This window comes from Myxocyprinus asiaticus, chromosome 1, assembly GCF_019703515.2.
Source record: "Myxocyprinus asiaticus isolate MX2 ecotype Aquarium Trade chromosome 1, UBuf_Myxa_2, whole genome shotgun sequence".
Lineage (NCBI taxonomy): Eukaryota > Metazoa > Chordata > Actinopteri > Cypriniformes > Catostomidae > Myxocyprinus > Myxocyprinus asiaticus.
In genome coordinates, this window is record NC_059344.1 from 22,813,049 (window position 1) to 22,838,700 (window position 25,652).

Below are 25,652 nucleotides of genomic sequence, written 5' to 3' on the forward strand. Positions count from 1 at the left end.
GTAATTTATTTGCACATGAAGAAATTATTAATATATTAGGAAGAAGGAAATAACAGTACACACAGTAGTCCAGCAACTATGGATGGCATGTGTGCATTAACAATCGCATTTACTCAAAAAACACAGAATCGAACCAATTGTACATACAGTGAATAGTGAATAAGACATTTACTTATAGCGCACGTGACGCGCTTTTACCTTGGGCTGCATCCGAAAACATAGACAGCTGACTTGCTACCTTGCTGCCTAATCAGTTAATGGCTTAACTGACAGCTGTTTTGAGTGAATGGAACTCTTATGGAAACTGGTCTCCGAACAGTTTGAAAAGCACCCTATTTTCATCCTACGTCCGTATACAGCCTCCGCAGGCAGCATTTTCCTAGTTTCGGACGCAGCCTTGGAGTTGCATTTATGTGCTTGTGCAGATCCAGCATGAGCAGCAATCTCCTGACAGTTTAAATGGCCTGGATCGCCTGCTTGGATTGTCACGGACTGACCGTCATGCTTTGTTAATCAGAGGAACTTTTGATCCTGATCCTGAAGTTTTTGATTCTGGCTGTTAGAATATGCACTTCAGATGAAGATAGAAGATGAATGCTCGACGGGAAGAAAACACTGGATTTTCATGAAGTTCGTGAATTACATCCGTTTAAACGAAATATCTGCATATTTGCAAAAGGTATATAATACAATTTTGTTGATAATTGATTTTTATCATTTGAAAATAAAGTTAAAAGTGACAAGGAACTGTAGAGGTGCGACTGTTAGAATACGTGCTTTAGAGGTAAATAAATGAGCGCTCCACAGGATGCTGGATCTGCTTCAGTTGTGTGAGGTTGGGTTATTACATCTGTTTAAACGAGATATGCGCATATTTGCAGATGGTATATGATATTAGTTTTATTGATATTTGCCTTTTTATCATTAGACAAGACAGTTAAAAGTTACAAGGAACTGTTGAGGAGACAGATGGAGAAGGAAACTGACTGAGAATGAGACTGTGTTGCACACCGGTCTATTATTGTAGTAACATGATGGCACGTAACAAGAAAACGAACCGTGACTGGTCGTTTACATGTCTCTGTTGCTTCACATGCAAGCAGCTTAAAGGGATAGTTCACCCAAAAATGAAAATTCTCTCATCATTTACTCACCCTCATGCCATCCTAGATGTTCACGACTTTCTGTCTTCTGCTGAACACAATCGAAGATTTTTAGAAGAATATTTCAGCTCTGTAGGTCAATACAATGAAAGTGAATGGGTGCCAAAATTTTGAAGCTCCAAAATCCACATAATGGCAAAATAAAAGTACTCCAAACGACTCTGGTGGTTAAATTCATATTTTCAGAAGCAATATGATAGGTGTGGGTTAGAAACAGATCAATATTTAAGTCCTTTTTTTTTTTTTATTATAAGTTCTCCTCCCTACTCAGTCAATTTCCACTTTCACTTTCACATTCTACTTCTGTTTTTGGTGATTCACATTCCTCTTGCATATTGCCCCCTACTGGGCAGGGAGTAGAATTTATGGCAAATAAGAACTTAAAAATGTATCTGTTTCTCACCCACACTTATCATATCGTGTCTGAACACATGGATTTAACCACTGGAGTCGTATGGATTACTTGTATGCTCCCTTTATGTGGATTTTGGAGCTTCAAAATATTGTTACCCATTCACTTGCATTGTGAGGACCAAAAGAGCTGAAATATTCTTCTAAATATATTAATTTGTTTTCTGCAGAAGAAAGAAAGTCATACACATCTGGGATAGCATGAGGGTGAGTAAATGATGAGGGAATTTTCAATTTTGGGTGAACTATCGCTTTAAAAAAAAAAAGAATCTCAAATTTCCGGTTGATAGGGAACGCTGACGCGTTTGGCTGTTGCTCCTCGATTTTCAGAGCCTCGAAGTTTTACGTTTTTATAGTCTGAGCACTATTTTTATTCTTCGTTGCGATGTGGGGTCACCTTTTAAACTTTGGACTGCTGTTATTATCTGTGAGCTTCCTACTGTGGACTCAACCCTGCTGTCGCCTTGCCCAGGATTTACATCTCTTTGAGGGTACTGTGGATGTGGGTCCCTTCATGGCTTTAAGTTACACTGCAGGGCAGCTACTGAATTTAAAATGGAACTATTATTTGCCGAAAGACACTTATGAACTTAAAAATAATGGAATATTGCGTCCAAAACACTACATGCATCGCAGTTCAAGACGCAGTTTTGTCTCTTCGTCTTCAACTGTCATCGCTATTCCACTGTTTTGGCAGAAAGCCAAAAGACTGTTTTATACTGGCGGTGATTTTAACAATTTGTCATTGCTTCCTTGTCTGGAGGATTCCCCGTCGTCTTCTCTGTCTCCAAGTCTAGTTAAAACGGCGTTAACGATGCTCTGTGAATTACAAGGCTCTGTTGTTATCGGACATTATCACAGAAAAAAAAAAATACTTTATATGCTTAACAGAATCATTGCATAAACAGAGTGATGGTCTCCTCTTAGTCTAATTTCTCCCACGGGCTATGGGTTGTTTGATCTCCCACAACTCTCTGGCAGAGATGGGGGTATTATGGTGCTTCACAACCTAAAATACAACAAAAGTCCAGTGTCTGCACCACAGTTCACTTAATTTTTGTGCCTCGTTCTGAGTGTCTCTGCCCCTCACACTACCATCATCGCTACAGTCTATAGACCTCCCAAGACAAATGAAGCCTTTTTGTCTGAGTTTGCTGATTTGTTGTCTCTGCTGTGCCTCAAGTTCAAGAGAATTCTTATTCTTATTTTGGAGGACTTTAACATCCACATTGACTCAAAAGACTCAGTATTGGACAAAGGACTTTCTGTCTTTATTGGAGTGTTTTGATTTGATCCAGTTTGTTGACTGTACATAACAAAGTTCACACCTTAGAACTTGTTATTGCAAATGGTTCTTTTGTGTTTGAGTTTTCCTCTGTTGATTTAGGTCTTTCTGACCTTTTAGCCATCTTTTTTAATATGGAACTACCAAACATGAATACTTCTCACACTGTAAAATATCACAAATGGAAATCTATTGATCTGCCAGCTTTTACAAACTCTATTGTCTCTTCTTTAAGTTGTTTTTCTTCTTCTGCTCTCCTTGAAGACAAGATTTCTCTGTTAAACACTGTTCTCACATCTGGTTTAGATGCTTTTGCTCCACTGAAATCACAGACTATCTCCTCTTTGTGTTCTGCTCCCTGATATAATGACAATCTGCGCTCAATGAAGGCTGCTTGTCATAAAATGGAGCAAAAGTGCCGTCTTTCTGGCCTGAACGTATATTACCAGGCTTAGAAAGACAACTTGCATGATTATAAAGAAGAAATCAAATCTGCCAGATCTGGTTATTTCTCTGCAATAATTATAAATAATCAAAATAATCCAAGACATCTTTTTAATACTATTAATAGATTGCTCAAATGTAATTGTTCCACCACCTTGCCTGCTATACCTCCACTTTGTAGCATGTTTTTAGACTTTTTTTTTTAGCACTAAGATAGATACTGTTCGGAAAAATATTCATGCTACCACATCTGTCTTATCTGTTTCATTCCTCAGCCTGTCTTGTTTCTCCGGCACCCCTCACTCAAATTTCTCTCAACTCGACCGTTACTCTAAGTAACGAGGTATCATGTATGAAAGCTACCACTAGCATAGTTTATCCTCTACTGACTAGTCTATTCAAATCCTGTTTTTTCCTCTCTGTGTCCCATTGTCTTGGACATAATAAATGACTCCTTGCATACTGGTGTTGTGCCAGCAGAATTTAAAATTGCTGCTGTAACTCCAGTTTCAAAAAAGCCTAATATGGATTTGGACAATTAAACTTCCATCCAATTTCAAATCTTCTCTTCCTTGCAGAAATCTTAGAGTGAGAAGTTGCCTCTCAATTACACAATCACCTCATTGTCAATAATCTCTTTGAGCCAATTCAGTCTGGTTTTCGTAATTTCATAGTACAGAAACAGCTCTAGTCAAGGTCACTAATGACTTGTTAATGGCTTCAGACTCTGGCTCTTTTCCCTATTCTCATCCTTCTTGATCTCGACACTGTTGATCACACTGTTTTACTCACCCATCTGTAAAACACGGCCATGTCTTTGGTGTCTCCGGTACTGCATTAAACTGGTTCAGGTCCTGTCTCTCTGATCATAGGCAGTTTGTCTCTCTGGGTGGTTACAGGTCTGAGATTGGTTCAGTCCACTCTGTTGTCCCACAGGGTTCCATTTTGGGCCCTTTTTAGTATTTATATTTTTCCTCTTGGTCAGCTTTTTAGATCACTGGGTCTTAATTATCATTTCTACACAGATGACACACAGATCTAAATTCATTCTAAACTTGGTGAAAATTTGGCTGATGCCTTTTTTTCGGACTGTATTTCTGAGATAAAAACTTAGATGGCTCAAATGTTTCTTTATTTTAACAGTAATAAGACAGATGTTATGCTTATTTGGTCTCCTCACCAGCTTCATAAGGATGGCTCCTTAAATCTGTCCTTTGAGGGCTCAGTTTTGGAGCTTCAAACAAAACTGAAAAATCTTGGTGTTATATTTGAAGCAAATTGTCATTTGATCCACATGTAAAAAATACTGTTAAAACATCCTTTTATCGTCTCAGAAACATTGCAAGACTGTGCCCTATGTTATTATTCTCAGTGGCTGAAAAGCTGATCAGTACTTTCATTTTCTCTCGCATTGATTATTGCAATGCTCTCATTGCTGGGGTCTCAAAACCTACATTAAATAAACTGCAATATGTGCAAAACTCAGCTGCCAGAATTCTGACTAGGGCCAGGGCAAGTGATCACATTACTCCCATCTTGGAATCCTTGCACTGGCTCCCTGTCAAGTTTCATGTTGTTTTTAAAATTCTTATGCTTACCTACTAGGTTTTGCATGGTTTTGTTCCCCAATATTTGTCTGAGCTTTTAACCCCGTACACCCCAAAGCGGGATCTCCGCTCCTCTAAATTTGGTCTTTTAACTGTCCCTCAGACTCGTTTAAGGTCTATGGGTGACAGGGCCTTCTCTTCTTATGCTCTGAATCTATGGAACTCTCTACCCTCAGAACTTAGAGAAGCTCAGTCTTTTAGTGTATTTAAATCATATCTTAAAACATTTTTTTTTTTTTCCGGGAGGCTTTTATTTGATCTTATTGTTTTCAATTCATTATTATCATTTTATTTACTGTTGTATCATTAGTTGTTTCGAGATGCATGTTTACTGTCTTTGTATTATGCTCTGTGTTTTTATTCCGTTCTATGTAAAGCGCCTTGAGAGGCCTCTTTAAAGGCACTATATATAATAAAGTTTATTATTATTATTCAATCTTCATTGGCTAATGCACACTTGTACAATGCATTCAGTGGGCTATGTAAGTACATCTCCTGAAGTCAGTGAGTTTCTACATGTCAATTGGCCTCAGCTGTGTTTGCAAAGTGGAGGGTGGGACACTGCCTCATGAATTTTAAACAAAAAGTATAAATCTGTTCACCTGTAAGTTTTTCTTGTTCTGTGTTGGCTGGTCATGAATATTTATTTTATATATTCTACTGCCACCTAGTGGCCAGTAAGAGCATGTGTTTTATAGTTGTTTATCTTTTCTGCATTTTTCCACTCAGTTGGTAAGGGCAATATGTGAATTAACACTGTACTTTTACAGTCATATATTGTGATATACATTTCTCACAACATTGTTGAAGCTATAGACCCTTGCATAATTTAAAAAAATGTATTTATGTGTGCATTCTTACGGGGGTGATGGCATGATTTGAAAAGTAGGGACTTGTTACGACATATCATAAACTAATGCTTGTCTATGATAAATGTTTTTTTTTTTTTTTTGTAACATTCTTTATTAAACTTTCAGTGGCACTATATCTGGGAAACTGTTATTGTGCTGAAGAGACACACAATCCTCAAAATAATGTAATTTTACAAAAAGGATTCTTAGATCTTTATGATCAAATAATACATTGACCTTAATGTTTCTTAGACTACAAATAAAATTAGAAAGTAACCTTTAGGCTATCCTACTGTTTGAGACAGACATTGTAGCTGTTGCTGTGTGAAAATCTTAACGGTATTTATGCATTTTTGCGCTGTCTTAATGTAATCCCCAAAGTATACAATTAGATACAGTTGTAAAAGAAAATGTAAGTAGGCCTAGAAAGTTAATAATCATTTAGATGTCACGCAAACGTTATGTTAATACCTCATGCAAACTTATATTTCTTTATAGAATGAATGCATTGTGTCTTAACTCTGTGAATCGGTGACTGGTCAGTCACAGGATGGCCGATTCTTGTGACCCATAGAGAAATTACATACTGTTGGTATGGATTTAGTTCAGAATCACAGACTGAGTGCCAGAAAATGTGTGGGGTACAGAATAACTATTTCTTGAAAGTGGCCCATAGCTGTAAACTGCTGTGCTCATGCTCTTTCTGTTGTCCTGAAAGGTCCGTTTATGATGGGCAGGAACATGGACTCTTCATGGAGAAACTGGAGGGTCGGATTCGAAACCATGACCGTGAAATTGAGAAGATGTGCAACCATCACTTCCAGGGCTTTGTGGACTCCATCACTGAACTGCTCAAAGTCCGAGGGGAAGCCCAGAAACTCAAGGTGAGTTTGAATAGGAGATATAAAGAGAGAAAAGCAGAATGAAGGAAACCTTTAGAAACAGTGTAATAGGGCTGCATCAACTAATCGATCAAATCGATAATTATCAATAATGGAAATCGTCGGCAATTAATTTGATTATCGATTAGTTGGATATATGCGGCGAGCATGGAGAAGCTCCATTAGTGACGTCACTTTACAGCCCAGTGGAAATTGTGTTGCATGATGAAACGCATTTGAAAAATGCCGGAGACAAGTTGAACCGGAAAAAAACATGACCCCCATTGTCCAGCGCATGAGCACTTTATAAATACTTCAAAGAAGACAATAATAATCATACCGTTTAATGTGGAACGTTTGCTGCTTCAGGTATGTTGACCGAGTGATTGTGCTGTTTGATGTGCTTAAGAGTTGTTTCTCTCCTGCGCATAACTAACATTTTACTGCTATTTTCTTTGTTTTATCATTTATACATGTTATGAATTCAAAATCAAGTGCGTATTTCCGCGTGTTTCGCAAAACTGTCTGTCTTTACCAGAAGTGATGCAATGGAGAAAGGGAGCACCATTAAACTGTGATTAAACTGTGCTTTGTGGTTTAGTAACCTTGCAACATCATACCTCAATTTAATTTTCAATGTAATCAATTGTGCAACTTTCATGGATATCACACTGATTTCTCAGAGGTCAAAAAGTATGGCAGTTTTTGAAGTGTAAATAGTTTCTCCTCATGTTAGCGCATGTAATACAATGAGCAAGTGTTAATCGGTACTGCGTTTACAGATAATTGTACTAAACTGTATATAATGCATAATAGTTCTAAGGGTCCTGATATTTAAAAGTCCTCCTGATAATGCCAAATGTTATATCTGATTTCACCAGTAAATGTATACTATGGCAACAAGCATACACTACCATTAAAAATGAGAATATTTGAAAAAAATAATAATAACTTGATTTATATAACACCTTTTAGCAATTTAGCACAAAGTGCTTCACAAAATTCTCACTTAGTAAAACAAGGTAAAAGCAAAAATTTACAAAGTAGTAAAAGCAAGTTTTAAACAAGACATAAAAAGAGACACAGATTGAGAAGATCTAATATCCCAGGGCAGGCTGTTCCATAATTGTGGGGCCTTCACTACAAATGCTCTTTCACCTTTAGTTTTGTATCTTGATCTTGGCCATCAGCCAACAGTTCACGACAAAGATTTAAGAGGTCTAACTGGTAAGGTCTTAAAAGTTCTGCTAAATAATCTGGTGTCAAACCATGTAATGCTTTATATGTAATTAATAAAATCTTAAAATCAACCCTAAAATGAATTGGTAACCAATGCAAAGAAGCTAAAACTGGAGTAATATGATTAAAAGACCTAGTTCGTGTCAAAAGTCTTGCTGCAGAATTTTGCAATGATTGTAGCCGTGCTAATGTGCGTTGATTTAAAGTTGAAAATGGTGCATAACAATAATCAAGGTGAGATGAAATAAAAGCATGAATAAGTTTCTCTTATCTCTAAAACTCAAGACATGTCTCACCATAGAAATGTTCCTTAACTGATAAAAACAAGATTGAACTAACTTCCTGATGTGATATTCAAAATTTAAATTAGTGTCAAAATAGATGCCAAAATTTCTCACCACCTGCTGAATATTTAGGACCACTTAGTTAAGTGCTGATTCAATCTGACTTTTTTAAAGCTATGACTGAATAAAACGAGGTTTTTATAACAGAATTTAATTGCAGAAAATTACATGCCATGCAATTTTTTTTATATCTGCTATACACTCTTTAATAGTGTTGGGGTAACATGTTATAAGTAACGTGTGCTACGTAATCAGATTACCAACATTAATAGTGTTGGGGTAACACAATATTTTTTTATTTTTGACCATAATATTGGAGTTACTTTTTAAATTATGTAATGCGTTGTTTTGTACACCTCTATTTTCCCTGTATTGCGAGAAATCAGAAGTAAAACTGTGCAAACTTCGGGGAGGAGACATAGTGCATGATGGGCATTGTAGTTCTATAGACAGGGTTGGGAGGATTACTTTTGAAATGTATTCCACTACAGATTACAGAATACATGCGGTAAAATGTCATTTGTAACATATTCCGTTAGATTACTCAAGGTCAGTAACATATTCTAAATACTTTGGATTACTTCTTCAGCACTGGTAGATTTTTTCACTTGTTTTGACTATAAAAACTCTGTCAGTACAGTAAGACAAAATACACATGTTAAAAATACATTCTCTGAAAAACCTAAATATCTTATGCAGTGTTGTTTCTAAAACAAGATAAATCAAATTGATTATTGTTAAGGATTTTTAGATATTTTTACAGGAAAACAATACAAAAATTATTATCAAGAATATGATTTTTGCCCTAATGTCAAAGGTCTTACTAGAAAAAAAGAAATTATGATCCAACGTGAATTTTCTTGATAAAAAATATGATGGTGTCTGGTAACATGTGCATGTAAAATGGCTAGAAATAACATTTTAACTTAGCGTAAAGCTGATAATTTACACAAGGTTTATTTCTATTTCTTCTGCTCTAGACTTACTTCAAACTTCAAACTTACTTCTCTGTCTGCTCATATGAATGTAACACATTATAAGAAAGTGTTTCACCGCTGTTCAAATGCACTTTGGATCGCATCATTTATATGTATAAATGTTTTCCATCTGAAAGGACTAAATATTAAATGAAACAAATGACAATAAAATGCAAAGTAATCTCTTCAGTAATCAAAATACTTTTTGAATGTAACTGTATTCTAATTACCAATGATTTAAATTGTAACTGTAGTGGAATACAGTTATATTTTGTATTTTAAATATGTAATCCCGTTACATGTATTCCGTTACTCCCCAACCCTGTCTATAGAGTGTGTGGACAGAGACTATTTAGCAGAGAAGAGTCACTTTTATTTAAATGAAAGGGAGAAATTGGAACGCCCAACGAAGAAGCTCTAGCACCCAACAGTCAATGGATGTAGAAAGGAAGTCCCACCTTGCAGGTAAAAGAGCCAATCACCTTTTAGAAACTGACATCACCTGTCAATCAACTCGTTAACACGCATGCGCATTAGCTATACAAGCCGGGAAAATTGCGTGTTTTAGTGTAATATGAGGTCAGCATTCGGTTGCGTGAAGCGCGATTGATTCATGTGTTAATACACACTGCATTATAAAATCAGTAAATGCGTTTAGGCAGATGGATTTAAGACTAATCTTCCACTCGCCACGACATGATACACAGGGTGAAATACTCGCTCAATTCACTGACTTATGCAGCTGAACTGCTCTGTGTTACAGCTCTCCTGTAACTGGGAGAATGGGATGAGATCAGTCGCTCCGAGCAACGTTTTACATCAATTGTGTATACAGAGAAAATGTCTTAGTTTCTAAAAAGATTCTACATTTTTGTTTTATAAAAATAATTAGTTTGATTCATGAAACAAACTGTTTTTATGACATTCTGGTAGCATTAAAAACTATTCCATTCAAGTTGTATTAACATGTGCCTTTGAAGTTGTGGCGTCTGTATGCACCGTGGATCAACTCAAAACAAGCGTGCACTGAGATGACTTAAGTGAAAAATATTTATTTATTCATCAGACTTATTCCTTGAACATGTTAGGCTGGCATTCCCCACTGAACTTTATCCTGACTTTTGAAAAACATCTTAAGTTGACTCTGACATTGTCGATGGGCACCACATATGATGACAGATATGATGCAGGTTCAAGTGTTGGACTTTGCTGCTTTAGGTAAAACAGTGGTTATTCTTCATTATTCATATTGGCTGCCATGTTGATGAAAAAACAAATCATGCATATTCATGTTATTGATTCTTTATTATAAATATGACGAGAAGACGTACTTTCTAAATATCTGTTTATTTACAATGTGGTTTTGACATGAGTGTTGTACAGTAGCTAGCATGACCTGCAATGTATCTTGTATGCAATGCATGGCTTATTTGTATGGAATGCATAACAGAAGAGAAAGTGGCTGTGAGAAAAAAGTAGTGCAAAAATAACGCAAAAGTAACGTAATGCTTTACTTTCCATAAAAATTAACTTTTTAATTAAGTTACTTTTTAAGGAGTAACGCAATATTCTAATGAGTTACTTTTAAAAGTAACGTTACCCAACACTGCTCTTAAAGAACATTTAAACTACTTTAGATATACTTTAATACTTTAGAAACTTGTAATCAGTGACAATAATATTTTAAAACTTACAATATTAATTTAAAATACATCAAATGTATGTAATCAGTGACAGTACAAGCATATGTAACATAATTACACTGATCAGCCACAACATTAAAACCACCTGCCTAAAATTGTGTAGGTCCCCCTTGTGCCGCCAAAACAGTGCCAACCCGCATCTGCATCCTGAAAATCCCAGGAGATCAGCAGTTACACAAATACTCAAACCAGCCCATCTGGCACCAACAATCATGCCACGGTCCAAATCACTGAGATCACATTTTTCCCCCATTCTGATGGTTGATGTGAACATTAACTGAAGCTCCTGACCCGTATCTGCATTATTTTATGCACTGCACTGCTGCCACACGATTGGTTGATTAGATATTCGCATGGATGATTGTTGGTGCCAGACGGGCTGGTTTGAGTATTTCTGTAACTGCTGATCTCCTGGGATTTTGACACACAACAGTCTCTAGAATTTAATCCGAATGGTGCCAAAAACAAAAAACATCCAGTGAGGGGCAGTTCTGTGGACAGAAATGCCTTGTTAATGAGAGAGGTCAACAGAGAATGGCCAGACTGGTTCAAACTGAAAAAGTCTACGGTAACTCAGATAACCGCTCTGTACAATTGTGGTGAGAAGAATATAATCTCAGAGATGCGGGTTGGCACTGTTTTGGCGGCACGAGGGGGACCTACACAATATTAGGCAGGTGGTTTTAATATTGTGGCTGATTGGTGTATATGTTTTTCAGCTGGGCAGAATTATTAATATTTCTATTCTAGTGTCACCATTGCCTTCTGCTGGGCTGATTTTTTTTGTCCAATTCCATCCCCAATGAATTATTTTACTTTAATGAACAGAACTTTTTATGTTTTAGAAGTAAAGGAAAGGAACTGTTTTGCAAACGTTCTGTTTAAAAAACAATAATAATCATATTTGAATAAAATACAGGAAATAAACATTTTTTTTATTTTTCCAATCAATTGATTAATCAAAGAAATAATCAAAGATTAATTGATTATCAGAATAATCATTAGTTGCAGCCCTAGAGTGTAAAAATGCTTAACAGAAGATATATAAATATACATAAACACATTCACATGCATACATATGCAAGGAGATAAAAACAAAAAAAATTGATCAGAGTGTGTAGAGAGGGGATGAGGATGTAAGGGGACCCTGTCTAAAAACATCTGAGAAGAATGGAGAGAAGCACTGTATATTTAGGTTTTAGTCCCTCTTGTATACTTTCTCTAATAATTGACTGTCTTGTCTTTCTCAGGGTCAGGTGACTGAGACCAATCAGAGGCTCCAAAATGACGGCAAGGAGGTGTGTGTATCCCACTTTTTTAGTTTCGTCTATAATTCAGAACACATCATTAAAATTATAATTTAAAACATAAATGAAATCAATGATTACCTCTCCTGTAGCTCGTAACGACGATGGATGAACTGAGGCAGTGCCGTTTGCAGCAGAGGAATATTGCCACCACCACTGACAAACTCACACACTGCTTACCAGGTACAGTCATCAGTACTCTGCCTGTGTTGCTTCATGCTTTCTGTTTATTCTAAGTCAAGAAATTTCCATTTATACAGCAAGAGACCGTCTAACCGATATGTAAAACCACCAAACACAGCTGCTTGTTGTTGTTTTTATGTGACGTTTAGAACCGGGGAAATTTTAAATCAATGTGTGGCAAGGGCGGGGCCGGGCCGTGATTCCGCACACCCGGCCCCGGCCTCCGCCCTGCCACACAATGAAACCACGATAATCAAGGTACCCGCGGGTCCTTGAAAAGTCTTACATTTACTTTTTAAAATTTAAGGCCATAAAAAGTCTTAAATATCATAAATACATTACAAGAAGTCTTAAATTTCGTTTGCTGAGGTCTTAAATTTTGGGGCGTGAATAGAGGAGACAAAAGCAGAATCTGCGTGAGTCAATCATCTCTTTCTCTCTCTCTTGTGCATCCATCATTTAGCAGCTGACGCTTGAGTTTAGTGTGAGCACGTGCAGGGAAGCGCATTTTTACTGAACTTATGATGTTACACATGTATAAACCTTCATAAACCCGTTAATCCGGATTGCAAATGGCGTTATTCTGCATCTCTGTAAGCGAGCGATGCGCTAACACTATCGTTCTTGTTTATAGTCGACAAAGCTGTAAATGTTGCAATTTGCAAGCACGCGTGGTTGGAGCGGTCTTTTGACGCATTTCAGATCGTGGCATTTCCTTATTTTACATCATCTTTGACAGTAATTGTAAAGCTAACAGAACTACTCAGCTGCAGATTTACACCTGTTATATCTCTCATCTCCATCTCTCTAGATCTGACATATACAGGTATTTTCTCTGCCCTCTGAGTCAGTCAATGTTAAAAATGTTGTAATCATATACAAAACAATAATAATATAATTATATAAATATTATAATATTAATACTATACAAAGTATATATGATCTATATTTAATATTTGTATATAATCTGTTTTCAATATACATCATAACTAATTATGCAGCACAGTTCTCTTTCATAATTTGATCTGTTAATATTTTCAATACATACTGTCAAATTTAAGTGGCCATTTTTAAGGTAACTGACGCGTTTTGACTTTTACTTGAGATATTTCACACAAAAATGAAAATTGTCATCACTTACCTTCATGCTGCTGCAAACCTGTATGACTTATTACAGTGGATATCAAAAGGAGATATTAGGGAGTTTCTGTCACCATTCACTTTCACTGAACGATAAAAAGATGCAGTGACAGTGAATGGTGACAGACTAAAAGTTTTGCTACATCTGCTTTTATGTTCCACAGCAGAGAAAAATTCATACAGACTCAAGGGTGAGCAGTGATGACAGAAGTTTCATTTTTAAATGAACTGCCCTTTAACTACCTGTTAAAGTATTTGTTAAAGGTATCTGCCAAGAAGTTTTTTTTAAATGTTATTCAGCACATGCTAGACCTTATTCACAGCAGCGCCATCTTTGATTTTTAATGGGAATGACAATGAGGCTGTGAGGAATAGACTTACAGTCTCTTCAATGGGCTGTACTGCAGTTTAAAGTGTTTTTGGATCATTCATCATACAAAACATTGAAAAAATGTTCAAGGACACTCAGTAGACAAAAGACTCCAGACAACATGAGTTGTGGAAAATCAGATGTGATCAAGGAGCTTTTTACAGCTTTATACCGTGCATACCATTGAAGAGATGGTAAGTCTATCCCTCACAGCCTCATTTCAATTCCCATTAAAAATCAAACATGGCGCTACTGTGAATAAGGTCTATAGACCAATCCTATTGTTTATAAAATGTCAGTAAGTGGTGGCAGAAAGCCCGTTGACTGTTGTGTTAGATTTGACAGATTAGATGATTAAACGATAGTATGACACAAAACCATCATAAATACAAACATATTCTTAGCGATTACAATTACTGTAATGAAATGAGTTAATAACAAACATGTAATCATGTTCCCTATAAATTTTTGCTGCAATGCTGTGAGTTGAAATGATCTCAGTCCAGTCAGCTCTGTTGATGATCTTGAAGCCACAGCAGTCAACGAGAGCCCTCGGAATCATTTTTCAACAACGTAATCCGATAAAAGTTTATTTTTTGTGCATGTTTTTTGCCACCACTTCCATGTTTGACATAAGCGGTTATGTTGCCAAAGCATTGGTCTATTGCGTCACGTCTTGCTGGAAAGCAAGTGACTAAAGAAGAGAAGGGTCACAATATAGGCTACATACTTTAGGCTACATGCATTCTTAATGAATTCAATTAGAGTTTTAATGTTGTATTAACTTCTTTAAAAAAAAACAAACACATAAATGCACAATAAAAAACATATAAAAAAACATGTCCAGAGACATCCAAGTAGCCTCAGTGGTTTTGCATTTACCTGCTAATTAATTATTTAATGTGGGGGGTTTTTTATTGCAAAAGTGGTCTTAAATTTTTCTTTTATTTGGCCTTAAAAAGTCTTGCATTTCATTCTTTCATACCTGTAGATACCCTGGATAATAGATGTGCAACAAAGTGGTATCATATTTAAAAAAATAGCACAGTCTCTGAGAAAAGTTGAACAGACTACATAGGAAATCTAAAACATGTATACATTTTGTGGTCAGAATAATGTGCTTTTGACTGTTCTTACCATAATACCATGTTTTCTTTTTTTTTCCAGTGTTGGAGATGTACAGCAAGTTACAGGAACAGATGAGGGCAAAAAGGTATGAGATTACTTGTGAATGTGTAAGTGTGAATGCATCAGTGTAGTACCAGACCAACACTAGGTGGCAGCAGAGATAAACTTATGAATTTATCATTCAACATGCAAAAGAGCAGTTCACCATCACCACAATATTTTAAACACATTACTTTAAAATTGTAAATTTGTTTGGATTGGGATAAGAAAGAGACGTGCTCAGCTGGGAAAGAGAAGGAAAGATAAACAGAGATTTTCAGTTTGAAGGATGTCTGAAATGTACATATTGCATTTGGCAGCTATGAGGAGTCATAGAGGCACATCGGGAGACTGGATTTTCTTCTAGCTAGATTTAGCAGCTGCATACATTGAACTGCCTCGTTATCTCTCAAACTCAAATACAACATTATTAGACATTCTTAAATAGTCTTTTATTATAGACTGGGTTCCCATAGTCATGGAAAACCTGGAAATATTTCATCAGCTAGATATTGCCCTTTGTTACTGCTTGCTTGAATAGAGTAAAACGTACCCGCAAGCTGGTGTGATAAGATCAGCCTGTCCATTAAGAGTCTTTCTGGAGACATTTGTACGTTTTTGTAATCATTTAAATCTATTAAAACAAGAATATTCCGGTATAAATACAAGTTAAGCTCAATCGACAGCATTTGTGTTATAATGTTGATTACCACAAAAATAATTTGAACTCGTCCCTCCTTTTCTTAAAACAAAAAAAAAAAAAAAAAAAAAAAAAGCAGAAATTGAGGTTACAGTGAGGCACTTACAATGGAAATGGGGGCCCATTTTTGGAGGGTTTAAAGGCAGAATTTGAAGCTTATAATTTTATAAAAGCACTTAAATTCATTATTTTGTTAAATTATTATTGATTATTTTGTATTATTTGAGCTCAAATGCCATTTTTGCAGTAATTTAAGGTTTTAGGGTTTGTTGACATTACATCGTCATGGCAATGAAGTTGCAAAATTGGCTATAACTTTACACAGAAAAGGTTAGTAAGTGATTTTATCACACTAAAATCATGTTAACACACATATTGTTTATGTCTTGTGGTTAAACTTTTGAAACAGTGAACATAAAAAATTTGCCCCCATTCACTTCCACTGTAAGTGCCTCACTGTAACCCAGATTTTTGATTTTTTTAAAGGAGAGTCGAAATTAATTTTCGCGGTAATCAATATTATGCTACAAATGCTGTCGATTGAGTTGAACTTGTATTGAACACAGAATATTCCTTTTAATTCAGATTGGTCGATTGGAAGATTCGTATCAACTTACAAATGGAAATCTGCCCTAGCAAATAATTTTTTAGATTTTTATGAAACTTTAAATTAACGTCTGGAAAGGTCATAACAATTTATGGAAATGTATTGGTCAGAAAGTGTGGGAACCCTGTGAATATAAAAAAGTGATAAGGATAAGAATTCATGTGTAAAAGCTTTCATTTTTGTTATTATGAAAATGACACCAAAACATGCTGTCTGGGAAGTGCTAGATCACATACATGGTGTGTTTGCATGTGCCACTCTGAACGTTTGAAGAAGCATTTTGCACGTGCTTGGTTTTGCTGTCTTGCTCCGTCTAGCCTTGTCCTCCATGCGACCTGAAGATCAGAATGGACCTGTAACTTTTCCATCCACTTTGTTTTTTTTTATTTATCTCTGCTTTCCATGTTTCTCTGCCTCTCTTGTGTGCTTGGTTTTGCCTTTAGCCTGGAGGTAGCGGCAGGGTCGGCCAAGAGCAACTCTCTCCGTGGCTTTGGGTCTGCTGTGTAATGTTGCGTGACTGTGATGCTGTATTGAGTGTGTGCGATTCCTGCTGCGTGCAGAGAGTCAAGCATAGCTCATCTCTGAAATCATCGTTATTGGGTTAAATTGTTATCATGCTGAGATCTTAAGTTTTAAACCAAAGGTTAAATGATGTGTACCGCGTGTGTGCTCTACAGTAGTGGGAAGATTTTTGAGGTATCAGTTAGGGCTGCACGATTATGAAAAATAATTATTATCGATTATTTCCTTGATATTGCAATTTTAGATTAATTATTAGATGAATTCAGATTTAAATGCTTATTTTGGTTTTTAGGCCTTGCATCTAAAACAAGCTGAGATCCGTGTTTCTGAATGATGTTTTTGCTGTTTAATAAATCACTAAATCAAGACATTGCCTAAACAGTCAACTTCACACTGGCCATCTTAGCAGCATGAAAAACAATTTTATTTTTATTTATTTTGAAATAAGTTATATACAAAGCGAGAAAGGACATATCAGTGATTGGTTACAAGCTCAAATGAAACAAAAATCACGTAAATAGAAAATGTAGTAATTTGGCAAAATTTTGGGAGTAGAGCTAAAAGCAGTGTTTTGTTTTGCACTTTTTACTAGTAGTTAATTGTAGCAGCTGTAATTGTTCTCAAGTATTTATTTGATTTGATTTGTGTAGTCCTAAGTAGCAGAAATATGAAACATTTCCTGTTGTCCCCTTTGTCCTGTGTCCTTCATTTCTGATTCCCAACCTTGTCTAATACTGCCCCAGATACTACCCGGCATTACGAACCTTGGAACAGTTGGAGGAGAGCTGTTTGCCTCAAGCAGGATCATATCGTTTCTGTGCCATCATGGCAGAGAACATCCCATGCATGCGCACGCACATCAGAGACGTCTCCATGTCTGACCTCAAAGACTTCCTGGAGAGTATCCGCAAGCATTCGGATAAGATCGGAGAGACTGCCATGAAACAGGTGTGTGTGTGTGTGTGTGTGTGTGTGTGTGTGTGTGTGTGTGTGTTGTGTGTGTGTGTGTGTGTGTGAGAGAGAGAATGTGTTCAAGTCTGAACAATGACTGAAAGTCTATCAGAATTATTCTTCATTACCTGTGATGACCTCTTTGACTGTTTTTTGTGCTAACAATTTAACTGACAGTCAAAGCCAGGTTTCTATGAGGTCTTCGGGAGAAGGACAAAGGCCTTTTTCTAGTGCTTTTCCCCCCCTTTCTCTTTTCATCTTATCTGAACATCTAGTCTGGAGGAAAGAGAGCTACCAATCTGTTCTGAATCAAACATTGTTTCAGGTCGCCTTTGTTTATGCCAGAGGAGTCGTGGAACGTTGTGTGTATGGACACTGCTTCAAGGACAGTGCAAAGAGATGCGGAGAAGACCGAGGGAGCACATATGATAGAAATTGAATGGATTTTTCGTCGGAATGCAGAAAAGTTCTCTGCTTTCTTTTATTGTTATTAGACCAAGATGGGGTGAGGAGTGCATTAGAATATGAGATGCCAAATAAACATTAAGATCTCTGCCCAAGCACCATTTGAAATGTGTCTCTCTTTTGTCTTTTTATTGTACAAATCCCTAAGTATTATATTTTGCAGTGTAACTTGTCCCGCATCGTTTGTGCTACAGACAGCAATCATACCTAAAATTAAAATAAAATGGGCAAAACACCTTAGATTACTATTGAAGAAGGCACTTGAGCCGTATTTAGAATCAATACTCTACTCTAGTTACTACCAGTTTCTCTCAATACAGAACTATTACTGATCCTAATTCTGAAAAAGTGGGGAGCAGATGAAACCAAAAAAGATGTTACAAGAGTTCAAATATTCCTTCCTGAAAAAGACCAAAGCCATGCTTGTGCATGTGTCTTCATGATGGTCAGATAGTGTGCCCAGATGTGTTTTCAAAGCCTCTTGTTATTGTGTGAGCATTCTTGAAAAGTTAATTTTGTCCCTGCTCTATTAAAGGAAAGATGAAATTGGAACCTATAGGAGAACTAGACACTGTGTGCATTCATCCAGGTAGGCAGGACTGTGGTAGATGGGTATTTAACCAGCAAGTTTTAATAAATTTTCTCTGTCTGACAAGCAAATGTATGTGGTCACCATGAGTTGTAATCAAAGATGCCCATTTGTTCTATTGCTGGTCTGCTTTCAGTCGCCCCTGCCCAGTCTTTCGTTCCACTTTGTCCCTTTTTTCCCTCTCCTCATCAGCCTCCACGATGGTCCATGATATGAACAGACTTTTGGCTTCTCAAGCTCTGGTTTTTGGTGGGTCTCCACCTGTCCAATCTGGAAGATGAGGTCTGTTTGGTTTGAACTCTCTGCTGCTGAGTTGCTTTTTGAGTTTGATAATTTAAGCATTGTTTTTAAAGAGCATCCACGTTCCTTGGTTTGTGTTCTTCCACTAGTGCCATGTGTCAGTGCCATGTGATGTTATTCATCGGAATTCCTCATCCACATTTAAAGGAAAGGTTCACAAAAAATTTAAATTCTGTCATCATTTGCTCCTCCTCAAGTTGTTCCCGATATGTTTGACAGTCTTTCTTGTGTTGAACACCAAAGGAGATTTCAGGCAAAATTATAGAATGTTATGAACGTGTAGAATAAGGCCCCTATAAACAGGTTTGTTTTATTGTTTCAATGTGCTGTAAAGTCAAATTTTGAACAATCACTGAATTTCCCTCAAATATTTTTTGGTGATGTTTATTTTCCTTCTCGTTTATGTAATTGGTGCTATTTTTGTGAATAACTGTTTTGGGGACTTTTAATTTGGTTTTTGTTCCCAGCGCCGGGTGGATACCATATTGTATCTGCGCACTTCTTTCACCAGTTCACTCTATGCTTGCTGGGGAGAGATGTTTACGATGTGTTTTACCCAGCGAGTAATATACTGAACTTTGATGTTTCACACTGAGTGCTGGATCAATAAACTTCCTTTGGTTCAGCGAAAGTGGTAGTTGTCCAACCCCTGCTTTACTTACACAACGCAGAACGAGTAACAGCGGTCAGAGGCAGACCGGTTACATTGGTGCCGTGACTTGGATGAAGATCAGTTCGCACCGGGATCTTCATCTAAAGGATCAACGTCAGTTGGGTCACCGAGAGATGCTGCATTGAGGTTTAAGGTTTCATCAGTAAAGGACTGTAACATTGTCAACATTGCAAACTGACATTTTGAAATTCCTAATATTGATTTCTATGCATTTTCTCATTTGAGTGATTCATTTTCTCAGATTTTCTGATTGTTCAGGAGAGTTACAGTGTTTTTCGAATATTTATCTTAATTTGTAGTATTTTCATGTATAACTAAACATGGCATTTAGTCAAAAATGGTATGAATTTGATACAGATGAGACAATGACTGGTCTAGGTCTTGGGAGGCGAAGGTTTCTTGGTGAAACCCCAATTACTCCTATTGTGAGGGAAAGCAAAGTGAACAGAACCCCTCCTGTATTATGCTCCACTCGTGTAGTTGACCATGCACTCAGTCCCATAGCTGACAATTTACCCTCAGCTATTCCAGACATAACCGACCCGAATTGGCACAATTTGAAAGCACACATTGCTCAACAAGTAGGACAGACCATGTTAGAATCTCAAAAAGAGAGGTGTTGTGGGGAAGGAGAGTACAGAGGTGCACAGGGGTTAGGTACCAGTAAGACGTTCTCAGACATACCCTCACTTAACCTGACTGGAGTGAAGCTGGTCATGCAGTCTGAAGCCAAAGAGCCCCCAGTCTACCGTGGTGATGGGCCAGATAAGCTCGGTGTGCATGAGTGGGATGAGCTGATGGATATGTATCTGTGAAAGAAAGGCATACCATTAGCAGAGAAAAATCAAGAGATCTTATGCAGATTGATTGGTAAAGCTAAAGATGTTGTCAGGGTAACACTTACTTGTAATTCAGCTCTAAACCCAGTTGAGAACCCAAAAGTTATTATTGACATCTTGAAACAACATTTCTGCTATGTTAAATATTCATGTATGCTCCTGGCTGATTTCTACGGCACTGTCCCGTTATCAGGGGAGGATCCTATCGAGTACTGGGTGCGATTAAACAAGGCAGTGGATCTTGCAGTGGAGGCATTGAAGAGGCTTGGGCGACGAATGGAGGACCCATGCCAAGCGGCAGCCATGATGTTCGTGAAGTACTGCCCTGATTCTACTCTTGCTGCAGTATTCCGATTCACAGCTCCCGAAAAATGGACTGCACAAGAGATCCAAGAGCTTGACCAGTACCAGACCGAATTGAAAGAGCAGGCGTCAGCCAAGCGGAAGCATCACACCATTACGAAGCATGTCACAGCTCATATTCAGACATCCAATGAGGAGGATGCAGTGGATGCTGGCCCCCCAGTAGAGCCAGGTGAGTGGGGCAGAGTCAGCAATGTATACACTGCACAGAGTGACAGCAATTGTATGAGAACTTTGGTCAGCTTCCTAAACCGTGCACTGTCTCAAAACACCCAGAATGTGGTTAAGCAGTTGCCGACTCACCAGCCACAAAGTAAGCCCTGTAGAGTATGCAGATCCCACAAACACTCGACTGTAGCACAGTCGCTGAGAACACCTGTGTTTCACATGCCTCCAGCCTGGACACAGTAGGAGAGACTGTACGGATGACAGATTCAAACCCAACCCTGCAAGTATACAGCCATTTCAAGGTCAGTCAGGTTTAAACTAGACAGCTCACGTTTGGAAGGGGGATGCGTGGGCAAGAGTGAACAAACCCTAGAGAGTGCTGACCTTCATCAGTTTTATGAGAGCATGTGCACGCAAGCTCCAGCTGGGGCTAAGGTGATAGCGCAGAATGTCCAAACAGTTGAAACGTTCGATGAACTGTTCTATGCACCAGTCAGTGTAAACAATATGTTTTTAATGAAGGGAATGCTTGATACGGGGTCCATGGCCTGCACCTTCAGTGATGAAGCAGAGAGAAGGATGTTAATTGAGAATGTACTGCCTACACCGACACCATTTAAGCAGGAAGTCAAATTAGTAGGTTGTGGAGGTAAAGCCACAAGGCCAAAATTTATGTATGAGGTGTAGTGAATTTGGTAGTATAAATGTACACGGGATGGGTTAAAGTGCCCGTGTGCCTCCACCATTATATGTAGGGAAACAGTATGTGTGAGCGAGGTATTAAATTAAACTGTCCTTATTCTACATTATTATGTAAGGAAATGTATAATGGAATTAGTTGCGTTCGACAACCATTATAAATTAGATAAATGACAAATAACTAGATTATTTGTCTGAATAAAATTCTCCACCATTAAAATCGTAATACAACGTCTTGTTGTATCCACTCACAATTTCTATTGTAAGGAATTAGCTTTAATAAGGGAATTATGATTAATTCTCTTATTGGAGTAATATTATTCTCATGGCTTATTGAAAATAATATTACACATATTTAGGTACAGCTTTGAAGCAAAATCTTTTAAAAACAGGGATGAGATTATTTATCAAAATATACCACAGTCAAATTATCTTTAAAAGGGGAATATGAATAATTAATCATAACTCGTTATAATCAATTATAAATATTTGGATCAGTTAATAGAATTAACTTGATGTAGCTGAATTAACATTACAATCAATTAATCTGTTCGTCCAGCGAACACTCAGTATTGATCGTCTATCAACTCTCAGAAAGGATATTTTTGATGGCCACAGAAAAATAAATCTTTCTTAGCATATAGCTGTGATCAAATCGTTAAATTTTATGTTGATTTACAAGCAGACCAGAATCAACTCGCAAGAATGTACACAAAGGCTTTATTTAACTAAATCACAAACACATAACTAATCTAAACAAACACATACACACAAATCACACATACATGGGAAATGGAAAAGTGAAAGTGAATGAAATAAGAACAGAACAGGGGAATGAAGCTATGAAGAGAGTCATTTAACCATCTGAAAGAACCATCAGTTTCTTACTTCAAAGCACCTTTGTTAACAAAGGTGTTCACAGCTTATACTAAACCTCTGTTTAGTTAGTTAATTGGGGTTGAGTCGAGCTGAAGTGGCTGGGGAGGAGAGTCAGTGTTCACCAAATTCGTCAGCTGATTTCAAACAGAGGCTGGAAAACGTGGGTCTCGTTGATCTTGACATCAGGTCTTGCTCTGTCAGCCATGTGACCAAGGAGAAGCTAGTGCAGTTACTGGAGAGATACAATGATGTGTTCTCCAAGCATGCGTTGGACTGCGGAGAAGTTAAGGGATTCATCCATCGCATTCGACTAATGGATGAGTGCCCATTCCGACTCCCTTATAGTAGAGTGCCACCCGCACATTACCAAAAGTTGCGACAAGTCTTTTCCCAAATGGAAGAACAGGGGATAATTCGGAAGTCCGTGAGTGAATATGCTTCCCCTTTGGTATTAGAGTGGAAGTAGGATGGCAGTCTGAGGATTTGCACAGACTTTAGATGGTTAAATGCAAGTACCATAAAGGATGTGCACCCTCTTCCACACCAGTGTGACTGCTTAGCTGCTCTAGACGGAAACATCCTCTTCAGTACCATGGATCTGACGTTAGGATTTTATAACATCCCCATGACTGAAGAGGATAAGAAATACACTGCATTCACAACTCACATAGGGCTGCATGAGTACAAGAGGATGACACAAGGGCTATGCCACAGCTCAGCCTCCTTTATGCGCATGATGATGAGCATCTTTGAAGACTTGAACTTCAGCAGCCTGTTGTATTATCTTGACGACTTGCTAGTATTTGCTCCAAATGAGCATGAAGCGTTGGAAAGACTGGAAGTTGTGTTCAATCGACTGAGACAGTACAATCTTAAGTTGAGCCCTAAGAAATGTCACCTGCATCTGTCAAGTTCCTGGGCCACATCATAGACCATGATGGAGTTTCTGTGGACCCTACCAAAGTCGAGGCCATCTTGAAGGTGTCCAAGTTCGATCTCATGGAAGATGACAGATGTACCCCATCAGTGCGGAGAATTAAATCAGTCCTTGGTTTGATCTTCTATTACCAACATTTCATTCCGGGATGATGTTCTTTGGCAAAGCCAATTTTCACTCTCACAGCTGGGCAGAGAAGGAAGAGAGGGGCTAAGGGAGATGCCAAAGCAGGTACCTACAGTAAGCTTAAGCCCACGGATTGGACTTCGGAATGTGATAATGCCTTATCTAGCCTTAAGGAGAGTCTGCTACACAGTGTGGTATTAGCACACCCCAACTTTACTTGCCCATTGATACTGGCAGTCGATGCTACTTTGGATGGACTGGGAGCGGTATTATGCCTGCAGGTGAAGAGAGAGCTCGCCCAATCACATTCGCAAGCAAGACCTTTAGCAGCTCTCAGAGGAACTATCCAGTTCATAAGCTCGGGTATTTGGCACTCAAGTGGAGTGTGTGCGAAATATTTAGCCACTGGCTGAAGGGTCATTCATTTATGGTTTGGACTGACAACAACCCGCTCACATCATGATAAAGGCCAAACTCATTGCCTGTGAGCAAAGTTGGGTATCCAAACTTGCAGCTTTCACCTTCGAATTGAAGCATGTAGCAGGGACAAGGAATGTAGTGGCTGACACTTTGAGCAGAAAACCTTTTGTTAAGACAGTGAGAGCAGATTCGTGACTTGCTCCTCAAGGCTGAAGAGGTCAATGGAGACGGAGTTCAAGATGCCTTTCGTCAGGGAGACCAGAACTTACAGGTCTTACTCAAAGCCTGTTCTGTCATGCCTTGTGACAGTGCCACCGTCAAAGCTTGCTTAAGCCTACACGATCAGTGGGAAGAGACAACCCAAATAAGAGCTGTGCAGCTAATCCAGTCCTTTCAAGATTCAGTACCAGCTGGTTTCGACACCCTTCCTGCAATCACTGCGGATTAAATTCAGGGAAGTCAAGAGTCTGATCCAGTCATTTAAAGGGTCATGTCATTTGTTAACTTGAAGCGTCAACCATCAAGACGTGAGAGGGTCGGAATGAGTACCAGGGTCTTGACACTTTTCAGACAATAGAACAAGTTAAAGATCCAAGATGGGATACTGTACCGAGTCACATGAGATCCTTGCAGTAAGCAGAAGCGGTACCAGCTAGTTTTACCATCCAGTCTCAGGGGACAGGCCTTGAATAGTGTACATGATCTTGCGGGTCATCAGGGGCAAGCAAAAACCATTCATTTAACCCGCCAACGGTTATTCTGGCCAGGAATGGAATGAGATGTGTGTGAATACATCAAGCGCTGTCAAAGATGCATCTTGGCTAAGACCCCAGAACCTTGTGTTCATGCTCTGCTTGAAAGTATCAAGACTTTTGTGCCAGTGGAGTTAGTGTGTCTGGATTTCTGGACTGCTGAGGATAGAAAAAAAACGCTCTGTGGATGTGCTTGTCATGACAAACCATTTCACAAAGTTGGCCCATGCTTTCCCTTGTGCAAATCAGTCAGCGAAACAAGTTGCAAGGAAGCTGTGGGATCATGTGTTCTGTGTTTATGGGTTCCCAAGCCGTATTCACACGAACCAAGGAACCAATTTCGAGAGTGCTCTCTTAGCAGAGTTGTTCAGGTGTCGCCAAGTCTCATACCACCACATACCACCCCATGAGAAAAGGAGGAACAGAGAGGTTCAATTGGACTCTAGGCAGCATGCTCCGTACCTTGCCTTTGAAAGAGAAGCACAAGTGGCCTGAACAAATACAGACTCTGACATTCGCCTATAATGCCACAGTTCAGGAGACAACAGGGTATGCCCCATTTCAGCTTATGTTCAGCTGTGTACCGAGAC

At 38.2% G+C, this 25,652-nt stretch overlaps 1 protein-coding gene across 2 annotated transcripts in view; it reads left to right on the forward strand.

Moving 5' to 3' along the window:
• exoc6b (exocyst complex component 6B) overlaps positions 1–25,652 on the forward strand; it is a 170,133-nt gene that overhangs the window by 24,273 nt on the left and 120,208 nt on the right. For both annotated transcript variants that reach the window (XM_051722276.1, XM_051722363.1), the window contains exons 2-6: positions 6,480–6,645; positions 12,156–12,203; positions 12,305–12,395; positions 15,073–15,118; positions 17,645–17,849. In XM_051722276.1, the coding sequence (XP_051578236.1) occupies positions 6,480–6,645; positions 12,156–12,203; positions 12,305–12,395; positions 15,073–15,118; positions 17,645–17,849 (556 nt within the window). The remainder of the gene's footprint in view (positions 1–6,479; positions 6,646–12,155; positions 12,204–12,304; positions 12,396–15,072; positions 15,119–17,644; positions 17,850–25,652) is intronic.